The sequence below is a fragment of the Heteronotia binoei genome, chromosome 13 (genome assembly GCF_032191835.1).
Source record: "Heteronotia binoei isolate CCM8104 ecotype False Entrance Well chromosome 13, APGP_CSIRO_Hbin_v1, whole genome shotgun sequence".
Lineage (NCBI taxonomy): Eukaryota > Metazoa > Chordata > Lepidosauria > Squamata > Gekkonidae > Heteronotia > Heteronotia binoei.
This window is the reverse complement of record NC_083235.1, coordinates 56,928,407-56,944,375: the sequence shown is the minus strand read 5'-3', so window position 1 is coordinate 56,944,375 and position 15,969 is coordinate 56,928,407. Positions and strand designations below refer to the sequence as shown.

Genomic DNA, 15,969 nt, shown 5'->3' with positions numbered 1-15,969 from the left:
CTGCACCTCTGCTGGTGCCTCAGAGGACTCCTCAGTCCAGATCCTTCAGCAAGGGCAACAAGGATCATTCCTTCCTCCTGCATTGCTACCAGTTTGCCAGTGTCCACTGTTGGTACTGCAAGGGCTGATCAGCTTGATTTGTTCCATGACCATTTTCACTTCCCAGTCTGTCCTAGTACACGCAGTACTGCTCCAGCAACCAGTTTTCCTGTTCCATTTCCACAATGATTTATGTTCCCACTGCCTCATGGTTCCCTCCCCTGGAAGCTGGAACAGAGTGTGACTGAGGTATGGCAGAAGTTCCATCTGTCATCTAGTCAACCAGCGCACCATTGTAGCGCGCTCTGCCCAACTGTCTGGCTTTCTAAGCCAGCAGCTGCCCCCAAATGAAAGCTAATGTTGCTGTCTCCTGGGGTAGGTGGTAGTGATGGAGTGAGGCAAGTTGGCCTGTGGAGCGATCTATTATGTTTCTAACCTCTGTTTTAGACTTTGGTAGTATTGTATGCCACTTTCTGGACTTTTTAAAGATAGCAAAGCAACTTTAAACTTCTAAGTAAATCACAGGAGAGGATGTGTGAGTGAATCATCTCTTAATATATGGCTGATGTTGCTGGGCCACGTGGCTACTTTTGAGGGTGGACTCTGTGGTATTGCTGAGCTCTCTCCCCAGATCCCTCATCCAAGTTTCCAGGAATTTGCCAACTGAGGGATGGTTTTCTCAAGTTTGTTTATCCACTGGGTGATCCATTGTTGCTGCTGAGTTGCTGTTTTTCAACTCTTCTGGGCCTGTGTTTAAGTACGGGGCTCTTAGCTACCTGTCTGGCTTTGTCTGCCTTCTCTTTCACAATCACAATATAATCAGGGTGATCTAATATGATATAAGCTATCATGTTCTAGTACTACCCTTCTGCCATTTACATATAGACCAGGTTGTCTATGTGAAAGAGCAAATGGACACAAATGAGATTAAAAATAGAAGCACTTCAGAAACCAGTCTCCTCCTGGGTATTCTGAAACAGACTCAAAAGTCACCAAGCTTTAAAAAAAAAAAAACCCTTTCAGAAAGAGAGTTCAGCATGAATTAATTTGCAAATTATATACTATCAGATTGGTCTCAGTAGAGGCTGGGAGCAGTCAGCGCATTACAGAGGGTCCTTAGGTGTTCATGAACTGGAGAGAAAGTCACTTCTGTACTCTGATTGAATCTTCTGCTTTTTTGAGTTGGTCTTGTTTCCATTTGTGCTTTGCATTGTAATGTGGCACACCTATCTCTTGTGTTTCATTGCTAGGCCTTTGGGCCTCACTTTGTAATAACACCAACTGAGGATAACATTTCATTCATCTGACAAAGTGGGCACTGGCCCATGAAAGCTTATGCCACAACAGATAGGCTATTCATTAAGCAACTACTTTGTTAGACTCTTTGGTACATTTGTTTCAGTGTTGCTGTCAATTTATATCTATGCTATAGTCTATGCAGGTCCTTTGGGTAAAAATATAAGCAGCTGCCTTATACCAAATTAAATTACTGCCCTAAATCATCACCATGGGTTAGGGATCCCCAGAAAGACACACATACAAAAAAAGTACATTCCACATCTCACGCACAGGAGTTCCTGTGGAATGAACCCAGGGGCTTTTATCCGCAGAGCATGTAAACACTGTACCAAGTGAGTCAGTGCCCTTCACTCACAGGTCCCTTCGCTTCACTTCACTACCCCCAATCTATCACTCAGTTATACTTAGTTAACAGTATTGGAGAACAATTGTAAGTGAAAATGGAAACAATAGAATTCATGGCTAAAAGATTGTGATATCTCGCTCAATGACGACCAATGGGAACAGATTTGGCAATTTATTTAAATCAAAGTCCCTTCCGAGGTCGGCAAAATGAGTACCCAGCTTGCTGGGGGGAAAGTGTAGATGACTGGGGAAGGCAATAGCAAACCACCCTGTAAAAAGTCTGCTGTGAAAACATTGTGAAAGCAAAGTCACCCCAGAGTTGGAAACAACTAGTGCTTGCACAGGGGACCTTTCTTTTTCCTTTTCCTGATTACTTCAGGTTATGGAATTACAAAATCTTTGCAAGATGGTATGTACTCCCAGCATTCTGTTCCAGGGTAAAGCAAAGGGCAACCTGAATGGTTGGAAAGACTGGGCAGTCTGGTTCATTCCTGCACTGCTGGTGGGAATGTCCCAAAGTGATGGTTTTCTGGGAAAGTATCTTGGGAAAAATAGAAGAAATAGTTGGATTATCTATTACTTTCACATCAGAATCTATTTTGTTGAATTTTTGGCCTGTCTTAAGTCTCTCATCTCTTCAGCAAGAGTTGCTGGCTTTATTGTTGCTAGCAAGGAAGATTGTATTAGCTAGACTTTGGAAGACAACTGAAGTTCCATCATTGAAGTGCTAGTTTAATAAAGTTTGGGATATTCTTATCCATGACAAGTTAGCAACTTATATTGTACAACAAGATGATCCTAAATCAGGAAACTTGTTTCTGGAAAAATGGTTTGTTTTTCTTGAGTATGTTAATGGAAAGGTTTCTAAAGTTTGTAAAATACCAACCAAATACATGGAGCTTATGTTATACTGATGCTGTATTTGAATATTTTGTAGTATATTATTTTTTCTTCCCCCTGTATATGTTTGATGTTATTTTCTGTTTTATTTTATATTATATGAAAAAATTCAATAAAAATAAATTATATATTTTTTAAAATGGAAATAAGCCCAATATTATTCAGTGGGGCTTGCTCCCACGAAAGTGTCTCTAGGATTGCACGTTCTCCTTGTCGCAGCCTAGCACTAGGGAAGGTAGAGGAGAGAACTGCGGGAGACCTGGCCACCTTTGCTATCTTAGGATGTGGTTTTTTGTTTGTTTAAACTGGGTATGTTGTACTGTAAGCTGTTTTGGGTCCAAACAGCAGGGTAAAATACTTATATAAACAAAATAAAAGTATATGGGTAATATGTTTTCCTTTTAAAAAGTAAATTTCTAGCCTGTATGATTCTGAAAATAAGTTTAGATCTATGTAGGTAATGTCTGCTTATTTGGTGTTGGAATGAGAAGGAGGGAAACAGCATTTGTGGGGATGGCTAAGTGGCAGAGCTTCATTGCTCTGCATAGTTCTTTACCTCTCCTGGTGGCCTGCAAAAGGCTTTATTTTGTGCAAAATAAGCAAATATTTGCAAAATTATTTGTAAGTCATGTGTGTGGATGGATAGATAGATGATAGATAAATACACACATACATACACACAACTTACAAAAAAAAATAGGGTTAGCAGCTGGACTGGATAAAATATATTTGGACCCTTTAACACAAGAGTTTTGTTTTTTGCCATCAAGTCACAGCTGACTTATGGCAACCCTTATGGGGTTTTAAAGGCAAGAGACGTTCAAAGGTGGTTTGCCATTCCTGTGTTATGACCCCATTATTCCTTGGAGGTCTCCCATTCAACTACTAATCAGGGCTGACCCGGCTTAGTTTCTGAGATTTTGAGATTAGGCTATCCTGAGCTATCTAAATCGGGGCTCTAATAGAGGATTATTGAGATGCTATTTGCTGGATGAGGGAGCTCATTTACCTTGGTGCCATTAAAATCTTCAACTGCTTGTTTCAAAGCATTAAACCTCTATTAAAGGGCCAGGACACTTCTGTCAGTTGGCAACCCTAATAGCAAAGATTAAACCAATACGACACACATTCCCTTTTTTAAAAACATAGACTACATCCAGGCCTGTATATAACATACTGTTAATAGTTCTTAACCTTGTCCTCCCTCCCCTTGTTTTTTTTAGTTCTTTCCAGAAGTGCCAAAGAATCCTTGCCTTCTTTCCAAAATGGCGGCTACACCCGGGATACTGCTACTATGCATCTGGCTCCTAGCGCTTCTTATTAATGTGTGCTTGGCTCAAGAGACCCCTCCTCCAGGGTGTGGTAATGATCTTCAAAACATCTACTACAACCTCTGTGACTTGTCAGCAGCCTGGGGCATCGTGTTGGAGGCAGTGGCTAGTTTCGGTGTCGTGACCAGTTTTGTACTCACTGTTATCTTAGTGGCTAGCACACCTTTTGTCCAGGACCACAGGAAGAAAAACATGATAGGGACTCAAGCTTTTTTTTTGTTGGGCACTTTTGGGCTGTTCTGCCTGACGTTTACCTTCATTGTCAAGCCGCATTTTTCAACGTGTGCCTCACGACGTTTCCTCTTTGGTGTCCTCTTTGCTATTTGCTTCTCTTGCCTTGTGGCCCATTCCCTCAGCCTGAATTTCCTTGCCCGAAGGAACCATGGTCCACAGGGGTGGGTCACCTTTGGTGTGGCTTTGCTTCTCGTTTTGGTTGAGGTGATTATCAATGCTGAGTGGCTCATTATTACTGTAGTGAGGAATAACGGTGCATCCAAGGATCCCTGTCAAGTGGATAATGAGGATTTCGTCATGGCGCTCATCTATGTCATGTTCTTACAAATGGCTAGCTTTGTTGCCACTTGGCCTGTCTTGTGTGGACGGTATAAGCACTGGAGGAAACATGCTATCTTCATCCTCCTCACCATTTCACTTTCCATGGCCATCTGGGTAGTATGGATTGTCATGTATGTTTACGGCAACAAGCAGGAGGGTAGCTTATCTTGGGATGACCCAACACTGGCCATTGCTCTTGTCTCCAATGCCTGTGTCTTTGTCTTCTTTTACATCATCCCTGAGATTTCTCAGTTGATCAGACCACGGCCAGAGCAGGCTTATGAGGAGGATGTCTACCCTACCAGAGGAGTAGGATATGAAACAATCCTCAAGGAGCAGAAATCTCAGAGCATGTTTGTGGAGAATAAAGCCTTCTCAATGGATGAACCTTCTTCAGGTAGGCCTAAACATGTGAGCCATGGCAAAGCTATTGGCAATGGGTGTGAAACTATGTCCTTCATGAAATAAGAGTGTGATTTTTTGTGTTATGCTTGCTGAAATTGTGCATGATGCTTTTTGTTGGCTGTTAAGATTACAAGGCTCATTTTAAAAAATGATTTCTAAGAAAGTTGGGTTTGCCTGAATCATGTCCAGGTTCTTCCTGCAGTACAAATGCACAAGTGGCATACCTGGACGGAAGTGGAAATTATTCTGCACCTGACTATGATATAGAGACAGACTTGTCTTGTTACTTATTTGTCCCCTGCTGTGCTGCTACCTGTTCCCCAACCTTGTAGATGTGTGATAAAAATGGCACCAAGGCATGAGGGGTTGGGTGGGTCTGGAGGTTCCATGTGTGGAAGAGTATGTGTGAGAGCGGCACTATCTCATCCTTTGGATTTGACTGTTGCTTACTTCCCCAAAAAGCTGGCTGGCCCAGATACACACAGACTTACCAAATGTTTCTCTTTGAGACACAGTTTTATGGCTGAATCCACTTCCCTCTACTTCAGAACTGATTTTTCTTATTTTGCCTTTCTTTTTATCAGTTTTACCATTTAACTAATGTTAATTAATTAGAACTGCTTAACCAAAGCAGAGCATAGGAACATAAGAGAAGCCATGTTGGATCAGGCCAATGGCCCATCCAGTCCAACACTCTGTGTCATACAGTGGCCAAAAAACTAGGTGCCATCAGGAGATCCACCAGTGGGGCTCGAACACTAGAAGACCTCCCACTGTTGTCCCCCCCCACACCAAGAATACAGAGCACCACTGCCCCAGATAGAGAGTTCTATCAATACCCTGTGGCTAATAGCTACTGATGGATCTCTGCTCTATATGTTTATCCAATCCCCTCTTGAAGCTGTCTATGCTTGTAGCTGCCACCACCTTCTGTGGCAGTGAATTCCATGTGTTAATCACCCTTTGGGTGAAGAAGTACTTCCTTTTATCCGTTTTAACCTGACTGCTCAGAAATTTAATTGAGTGCCCACAAGACTGTATTGTGAGAAAGGGAGAAAAGTACTTCTTTCTCTACCTTCTCTATCCCATGCATAATCTTGTAAACCTCTATCATGTCACCCCTCAGTCGACGTTTCTCCATGCTAAAGAGCCCCAGGCGTTTTAACCTTTCTTCATAAGGAAAGTGTTCCAACCCCTTTAATCATTCTAGTTACCCTTTTCTGCACTTTTTCCAATGCTATAATATCTTTTTTGAGGTGTGGCAAACAGAATTGTACTCAGTTCTCCAAATGAGGCCGTACCATCGATTTATACAGGGACATCATGATACTGGCTGATTTGTTTTCAGTTCCCTTCCTAATAATCCCCAGCATAGCGTTGGCTTTTTTTATTGCAGTCACACACTGTCTCAACATTTTCAGTGAGTTATTTACCATGACCCCAAGATCTCTCTCTTGATCAGTCTCTACCAGTTCACCCCCCCATCAACTTGTATTTATAGTTGGGATTTTTGGCCCCAATGTGCATTACCTTGCACTTGGCCACGTTGAACCTCATTTGCCACGTTGAACCTCACTTGCCCAGCCTTGACAGATCCCTTTGGAGTGCCTCACAATCCTCTTGTTCTTACCAACCCTGAACAATTTAGTGTCATCTGCAAACTTAGCCACTTCACTGCTTACCCCCAACTTTAAATCATTAATGAACAAGTTAAAAAGCATTGGACCCAGTACTGAGCCCTGTGGTACCCCACTGCTTACCACCCTCCACCTTGAAAATTGCCCATTTATACTCACTCTCTATTTCCTATTAATTAGCCAGTTTTTGTTCAGCTTTGTGAGACCATGCTTACTTTGCATGACCATTTTTACTTTGCACATACTTTGCTAGGCCTGAGCAACTAATTACCTCAAATCAAGGTTTTAGAAAGTTCTTTCAACGAAGATGCCTGGCTCAAAATGTGCAAAGTGAACAGAAGAACAAATATTTTAATGTTTTATTGTGCTTAAAATACGATGACATTATTGATGTCCCTGCTTCTAACACTCATTTAGGGATCTGATTTGAGTGACTGCAAATGTTACAGTAATTACAAACCTTTATAATATTTGTTATTATCAACTGCAGAGCAGTTGAGTCAAAAGATTATTACTTGACGATTAGGAGAAGGAGCCTCCATCTCTTCCTTGGATTTTCAAAATCATCAGCATGTGCTATCTTGTACTTACACTGTAACTTTGAACTTGGTCGTCCCGCCCCCCAATAGGCCTGCCTCGAGAATTAAATCACAATTAAATCATGAGAACTGAATCATTGTAAAAATGCACTGATAGATTCTACTGTCAGTGGAAGTAGCAGTCTGGATGGTAGGTTGGACCCTAAAAGATAGCTTGAAAAAGAGATTTTTTAAAAACATGTTTTTTCCAAGCTCCTGTGATTTTCCTTCACTGGGATGTACAGTATTTCTTTTTAAATTGCACATATATTCTATATTCATCAGCAATCCTGATTTGTTCTCCAATAGATGATAAGTAGTCACCAGCATTCCACAAATAAATTAACTCTGCAATCCCATACAGATTTATCCAGTGGATTTCAGTGGGATTAGGCTAAAGCATCAAAGGATTGCACTGTTGGCTGTTGTGGATTACTTTTCTTAGATTCTTTACAATAAGTTAGTTAATCATATAAATTATTATTGGATTTTGTATATTACATTTTCTTAGTTGTGTGTGTGTGTGCACTAGGCACATATATGGGGCAGTATTTTTAAAAACCTACCATTAAATTGTAATTCTTGGGCCTAGTGAGGTAATTTTTCCAGTCGATTTAGAAAACAGTGGAATAGCACACAATAATTTTATGGTGTTAAACTATTACTGGACAGGAGACTCAAGCTTTTTTTCTGGATGGGAGACTGTTTGGGATATCGTTATACACCATTCTAAGTTCTCCTGATGAAGAGTGAGATATAAATAAATGAGAAGGCTTTCTGAGGTTGAGGAGGTGTTTCCTGTATTGCTGCTTGTGTTGAAAACCTCATGTAAACAGGCTCACTTAGTTGTTTAGCCTCTGCACTTGGCTGTCTACCTCCTACCAAAGACTCCACCTAAGTCCATCAAACTTGTTTGTCTGACCCATTTTGGCCTTCCATAGTATTGAGAATACCTGAATGCTAAGAAGCTCTCTCATATGCAAGTTCGGCAGCTTTTTATTAACCTTGCTGTTATGCATGTAAATTTACTCAGGTTTGTATGTCAGGCTGCAGTGTGTGGATACAGGCAGTGCAAAAAGTAAGAACCTTCCTTGCGCAGGCACGCTGCCTGTAAAAATAACACATTTTAATGACAGGTATGCAGCTGGTACATTGCCTTTTAAAAATTTCTCCTGAGGGCTGAGCCTTCACGTTTTTAGGTTTCTTGAGAAGTCATTAGATGTTGCTTTATCATAAAAACCCTCGCACATTTTCCTAGAGGTTTAGTATGCTTTCTCAATACACTTGTATTTCAAAAGCAGCAGATTGCTCTCCATCTGGCGGGAAACTTCAAACCTGCTGTGATTTAATTCAAGACCTGATTTACATGTGATGCTTATAAGGCAAAATAACCATGCTGCTTTGCATTTGCACAGCAACTTGTTTAATATGGACCACTACATGTGCAAAGCTGATGTGCATGTTTAGTTAGCCTGGGTAGGTGTTACATTATTGTGCTAGCCAGCTACTTTGCATGGGTTGCGGTGAGAAAATACATCTTGAAGCTTTATTTCAATGCTACTATTGAAGCATATTAAGAAAAATAGTCACAGGCTGCAATCGTAAATATGTTTACAAGGAAGCAATGCAATCATAAGTATGTTTACAAGGAAGCAATCCGAAATCACTTTGAAGTCAATAAGGCCTGCATTTGAGAAACATGAGTTGGATAGGACTTTGGGTATCCCCCCTTTGTGGTGAAGGGCACTACGAAAAGGGGAGGGGGAGCTCCAAACTGCCCTTAGTTCATAATTGCATACCATGCCAATCACAGTTATTCCATGATTCATAACCTTTTTACGCCTTGTCTAGTTCTTGCGCTCTACTTTATATTGTTCTTTATTATGTTCTTTATTGTACTCCTTCTAGAGTTGCCAGCCTCCAATAGGGACCTGGAGTTCACTCGGAATTACAACTGATCTCCAGGCTACAGATATCAGTTCCACAGAGAGAACAGTGGCTTTAAGGGGCCAAGTGTATGAAAATCTTTTAAAGCATATAGGCACCTTTGGAACTATGGTAGAAGGTGGTAGGTGCAGCCCCAAAATGCATTCTGCAGGAGGCAGAGCCAGTTACAAAATGTCAGAGAGATCATGCTTCACTGTAATAGCAACTCTTCAACATTTCAGGCAGGGATGTCTTTAAAATGAACATACTGTTTTTGAAATGTTTTATTGCATATACACAGTTTACTTTAAGTCACACAGTGAAAACCTTATGCTGTGGTGGCAGTGGCTGCTGACACAACTTTTAAAACTGCATAAGTAACCAGAAGCTGGGCTGGGTCCCTCCTGTCTCTACTCATGTCCTAAAAAACATTTGCTGGGTACAAGGAAAGATGTTGACAGGCACAGTGGTGACATACTGGGGACACCTGCTTTATAGTACAACATAGATTCTAAGCTAAATCCCCCTCCAGAGGCCCCCCCTCCAAATCTCCAGGAATTTCCCAGGTCACCTGGCAACCTTCTGGTAGATACTGCCTCCACTGTGTATTCTTCTCTAGTTTGAAACACAGGAATACTTTTCCCTGAAGAACTTAGAATCCCCAACAGAATTTAGGAGAGTGCCCTTATTTCTGGCAATGCAACTCCAAGCTATTCCTTTCATTTTAATAAATTCGAATGTAGCAGTCTTTGGAGGGACTGGGATTATCACAGGCTGGGAGAAAACAGGTCCAGCCCCTTTAACAGAGGGATATGGTGCAGAAATGTGCAGCAGAAGCTTTTCATGGTATGCAGATAAATAACATCACCTGCTGAATTTACCTCTATCAAAGGGAAAGGACACTTCTTCTCTAAGCATTTGGCTACCTTAGAAGGGCCTTTCATGCTATTGCCGCAGGAAGACAAAGCAATTTCATTCATTTAGAGAACGGTACTAAGTAGGCCTACTGAGGCTTATTCAACAGGGCTTATTCCCAGGAAAGTGTTCTTAGGAGTTTTTCATAGACGAATACAGTGATGTTACCAAGAATGTAGGGATGCCAGTTTCCTGTGAGAGATCCTCTGCCTCCCATTTTTTCCCCCCAGCCACAATCCTGTACCTGATGGGAAAAAATAATTTTAAAAATTGCTGTTTGCTGATGGTGTTGGTTTCTTTCCACTGTAGGAATCTCTGGGATCCATATCACTTCTGGTTTTTTCCCTCCCCACAAGAGATATCACATGTTTGCTTATGTCACCCCCTCCTCCCAATTTCCTGCTGGTCACCAGGCTGTGCTTGGCAGCCCTAAGCCAATATGACTTCCATAAAGAATTTTGGTTGGCTGACAAATCTTTATGGGAAACTTGATTGGCTAATGCCACATATGTGACTTAATGACTGCCCAGGGCTTTTATGACAAGCATTGCCTCTTGAGTGCTACAAACCCTAGAGGACTCCGTTGTCTTGGCACAGCGTGCTCATTAAATCCTATTTTGTCTGTAGTTATTCACAAAACAAGTCTTTGTTTTATGGCTGATGTAGAAAACAAAACTCCCAGAAGACCTTTGATGGCTCTCGTGCTAAGGGACAGTGATGAGTCAGTGCTTTTAACTTGGCTTCCAGCAGAAAGTAACAGCGTGGAAGATGCAGAGAAATTGCTTTTTCCTCATAAAACTTTGTGAGCAAAGGTGAAGACTCTTGAGGATTTCTAGTGGCATGTGAAGTGAAACACAGTAGATATGGGAGAAGGAACCTGGTGGTACTTTCTCAAGGATAATATTTGAGTTTGATTAAAGTAATAAATGTGGATGTATGTTTTCACAGTCAAAATGAATTTCGAGTGTGTGTGTGTGATAGCTACACATGAAAATCAGTTTTATTTTGAAACTGTGTGTGTTCTAGCTTGACATTTAACATGTGGAGTTTTTCCTGTTAATTAAGTTTCATATGTTTAATTTGTAAGGTTGCCAGGTCTGTGCTGGAAAATACCTGGAGACTTTGGGGGTGGATCCAGAAGAGGGTGGTGTTTGGGGAAGGGTGGGTCCTCAGCATAGTACAATGCCATAGAGTCCACTTTTCAAAGGAGGCATTTTCTCCAGGGGCGATGATCTCTGCCAGCTGGAGACCAGCTGTAAAAGCGGGAGATCTCCAGGCCCCACCTGGAGGCTGGCAACCCTGTAAAGTGTCACATTAATGACAGGCCTGAAACTTTTGGAGGGTTTTTTTTGGTGGTGGGGGGGTTCTACTTCTCTAGTAATAGGGGAATTATGGCAATGTCATCCAAATGTGTTTTTTTTAATCTTTAGTTTATTCATTATTACATTTGCTGCCTTCAGAGTACCTGTTTTTGGGAAGGAGAAGTTGTGCCTTCAAACTAACCTAACTGCCAGCTTTCCTGCAGTGGTGGGGACCATCTAGAGCAGCCAAAGGAGAGGGGGGAGGTTAGTGCTCACTTTGTGCTGCTGCATCACTTACAGGTTGTTCCCAGGAGTGATGTAGTGGTGCACAGGACATTGTGGGACCCAACATCCATGCCTCAAACTTCCTGCCACTTGCCAGGCATGTAGGGCCTGGCAAACCTAGCTATTAGAAAACTAACTAACCTCCATGAATTTTATAGAGCAGGGGAGGCAATACTGTGGCTCGGGAGCCACATGTGGCTTTTTCAAACATTTTGTGTGGCTCTCAAAGCCCCCACTGCCCTATTAGCCTGCTTGGAATAGGCATTTCTCACTTTAAATCACTTCTCCAAACCAAGCCAGCTGGTGGCTTGGAGAATACATTTAAAGTTAAACTTGCTTTCTTTCCACCTTTCTCTCCCCTCGCCTATCTATTTGCCTTCCTGCCTTCATGTCTGGCTCTCAAATATCTGACATTCATGTTTTTCAGCTCTCAAATATCTGACATTTATTCTATGTGGCTCTTACATGAAGCAAGTTTGGCCACCCTTGTTATAGAGCAAACATATAATTTGTTTTTAAGCAGTTTTTAAGCAGTTTTGTACTTCAGGTGCTTTTTTGACTGCAGAAGGTAAGTGAAAAGTGGCTTTTCTTGTGACATATTTACTACTGTACAGGAGATAATACACTGAGAGGAAAAGGCTTAGAGTAATTTTTCTTTGTGTTTTGCAAAAAAAGAACAATTTACCCTGAGGTTATTTTCAATTTGTTAACTTGGTGGCTAGATTATACAGTACATCCACCCTTTGCCCCCCTTGTTCTCTGGTAGTATTGCTATCTGGATATAGCCTATGTCTGTGAAAGCACTTAAGCGCTTATATTTAAATGTTGTTGTCTTCTGGTTTCTATTTTTCAGCAAAAAAACCTGTGTCACCATACAGTGGGTACAATGGGCAGCTACTGACAAGTGTGTACCAGCCCACAGAGATGGCTCTCATGCACAAAGGGCCTGTAAGTGAGTGTACAGTTGTGCTGATTTGTCTTATCCTTTTCCTTCTCTAGTCCAGCTTCTTGGCTGCAGCTCAGCTTCCTTTGTATTCTATGTGACTGGCTTTTAAAACTGACCCTCCATTAGCTGTCTGTTTATTGGGGAAAGCTGGGCAGCCTGACGAACTGCAGATTTGCCTGATGTGTCAAACCCAGACATTCTGTGTAAATTTGTGTCTAGCTGAGGGCTCATAACAAGTAGCAGCCATATTTGTGTTTGCTTCCCAGGGGTGAAAATCTACTTGCTCAGGTCTTTGAGAGTTTGTCTCATTCTCTAGGCAGAATGAGGCCTAATTGTAACACACATTAAATGAGGAAGTTGACCTTTTTTTAAGGAGTGCCACTTCAGATTGAAAGCCTCCTCCACTCCCCTGGATGGCCCAGGCTAGCTTGATCTCATCAGGTACCTGCTGCTTAGCAGAGTTGACTTGGTTAGTCTTTCAATGGAAGGCCACCAAGGAAGTTCAGGATTGCAGAGCTAAGAAATGGCAGACCACTTCTAAATGTCTTTTGCCTTGAAAACTGAATGGGATGGCGATAAAACAAAGTTGGAGTCCTCTTTTAAGACCAACAGAGTTTTATTCTGGGTATAAGCTTTCATGTACATCTTAAAGGTACCACTGGACTCAAATGTTGTTCTGTTGCTTGAGATGAACATGGCTATCTTCATGGGTGGCCGTGAGTTGGCTGCAACTTGGTGGTGCTTTCCACCAGCACCAGTTTGACGCTGTGATTTTTGGAGAGCCAGTGTGGTACAGTGGTCAGAGTGTAGGGTCTAGGATCTAGGAAAATCAGATTTGAATCCCGATTCTGCCATGGAAGCTTTCTGGGTGACCTGGGGCCAATCACACACTCTTAGCCTAAGCTACTTCACAAGGTTGTTGTGAGGATGAAAGGGAGGAGAGAAGTATGCAAATTACCTTGGGTTTGATTAGGGAGAAGGGTGGGGTATAAGAGAGCCAGTTTGGTGTAGTGGTTAAGTACATGGACTCTTATCTGGAAGAACGAGGTTTGGTTCCCCACTCCTCCAGTTGCAGCTGCTGGAATGGCCTTGGGTCAGTCATAGCTCTCATAGGAGACAGTTGTCCTTGAAAGGGCAGCTGTTGTAAGAGTTCTCTCAGCCCCATCCACCTCACAGGGTGTCTGTTGCGGGGGCAGGGTGGGGGGGCGTCGGAAGGTAAAGGAGATTGTGACCGCTCTGAGGCTCTGTGATTCAGAGTATAGGGCAGGATATAAATCCAATATCATCATCTTAAATGAAGTAAATATAAAATATCATATGCCCTCTTAGTTGTCTCTTTTCTCAAACTGAAACCAGACTCTTTCCTCTTGGGAAATATGCTCCAACCCCTTAATTAGAGATGTGAAGGCCTGGAAAAAAACCGGAAAAATTTGGAAAGCTTTTTTTGTTTTTTTCCAAAAAATTGGAAAAATTGAAGAAAAGAAAAAAAATTGATTATGCAACATTTTATTTTAACATGATTAATAAAATATTTTAAGACAAGGTGTTCAAATATTTTCCAAATCATTTATAAAAAATATGTATGGTATCAGATTATTCTAATCTCTGTGCACTGAGGACAAACAAGTCCTAGGTCATGCCCATTCATTGAAGCTTAATCCTACACTCCCTTCTATACACTTCCCCCTTCAATTCTTTTTATGAGAATGGATTTTTTATTTTTATTTAATATTGTGGAGAGGAAATATGAATTATTGTTTCTTCTGGATTTTTAAAAAGTGTTTTGTGGAGGTTTTTTGTCTGTTCCACATAAACTAGTAAACTGTTCAGGAGATTGTTGCTCCATTTGTTACAATTACAAATAAACATTATTTAAAAAGTAAATTCTGTTTGTAATAATTGTTTGGATACACTATATTTTTAATTTTCTAGTTGTGATAATTTCAGGCCAAGTAAAATTGTCCATAGTCATATTTTATGTTCCTAAAGTAGCAGAATGACTTTCAATCTGGAAAAGAAAAAAGTGCTAATGTAGCATTTTTTAAATTTTTCCAAATATTTCCATTTTTTTCCGGAAAAAACAGAGCTTCAAAATTTCCAGAAATTTTACATCTCTACCCTTAATCATCTTGCTCGCTATCTTCTTTACTTTTTCCAGCTCTGCAATGTTAGTAGCTCAACAGAAGATGATGCTGGCACTCAAAGACTTCAGTGAGACAATTCCATTTTTAGTCATGTGGCCTAGTCAAGCTGTACTCCCAAGATATTGGGATCTAGGAGAGGGGAGAGAGCACATCCCTTGTTTAGGCCCTTAGAGAGGCCCACCTAATGCTTTAAAATTGGCCACATTGGACATTACTCGACATCAGCCCCAAGACAATAGCTGCTGCAGTTTTGCTATTTTCAAGCTGTAGCACCATTGGGAATCAAGAGGTCCTTGCATATCTTGTTGGCAGATTGAGACCACTCTGCAGTGTGCTCAAGTCTGCTGCTATGGCCCCGAGCAAAAAGGAACAAATAGTTCTTACTGATACTCTTTAGGTGCCAAAGAAAATGATTAATCAATTGATAATGTGCCTTCTTTGGCTTCATATACCATTTCTCAGCCTCCCTTTTCTTTGCGCTTCCTTCCTTATTCTCTCCTCCACTTCTCACTTTAATGTGCCACTCAAAACTTTTTAAATTAATAGATAATATAAGAAAGCATATATGCTCCTCTTGCCAACTGAGGTCAGCAGACAAGTGTCTCCTGGTGCTTCTAACAATTTGCTAAGCACAGTGGGCTTTGGTGAGAGTTTCCAGATTCTTAGAGATGTGTAACATGCCATGCCATTGCTGATGGCCACACCCACATGCCCCCCTGGTTTCCTGGCAACTCGAGCTGACTTCCAGGTGAACCATGGAGAAAGGCAGTGAATGCTTTAATAAAAAAAGATAAGTGAGCAAGGGCTGTAGTCATAGCAGGTGAAGATCAGGAAAATGCACATCTCTTTTCCACTAGCTCTTAAATAGATGGAATTTAAAAAACCGCTTCAGTTGACCACACTTACTTATTGCCCAGAGCTTAATATTTATCCTCTTTTTCTGCTTTGCTTATAGATGGAAGGGACCTATGATGTTATCCTCCCACGTGCCACAGCCAACAGCCAAGTGATGGGCAGTGCCAATTCCACGCTGCGTGCCGAGGATGCCTACCTTTCACAGAATAAGCAGCAGGTGACACAGAAGGATGGAAAGAGTGAACAGGTGCATAAAAGACATAGGCAGTGGCTAGTTTAGCCATAAGCAATGAAGTTAGGTAGTAGGTGACAGGCAACAGTAGGATTCTGTTCCAGTGCAATCCCACGTACTAGTCCATTGGCAAAACAGCAAAGTGTGTTAACAGAACTGTCCCTGTAGAATATAGCACATTGAGAGAACAGTCTAAGCAGGTCTACTTGGAAGTAAAGCCAATTTTATTAATCGGGGCTGGCTCTTTGGAAAGTGTTCTTAGGACTTCAATCTTCA

The 15,969-nt window shown here is 41.4% G+C and overlaps 1 protein-coding gene across 3 annotated transcripts in view; it reads left to right on the top strand.

Annotated features, from left to right (window-relative positions):
• Positions 1–15,969, top strand: part of GPRC5C (G protein-coupled receptor class C group 5 member C) — a 54,505-nt gene that overhangs the window by 36,110 nt on the left and 2,426 nt on the right. For all 3 annotated transcript variants that reach the window (XM_060252238.1, XM_060252235.1, XM_060252237.1), the window contains exons 2-4: positions 3,807–4,866; positions 12,370–12,464; positions 15,562–15,708. In XM_060252238.1, coding sequence (XP_060108221.1) covers positions 3,849–4,866; positions 12,370–12,464; positions 15,562–15,708 — 1,260 coding nt within the window. In that variant the 5' untranslated portion in view covers positions 3,807–3,848. The remainder of the gene's footprint in view (positions 1–3,806; positions 4,867–12,369; positions 12,465–15,561; positions 15,709–15,969) is intronic.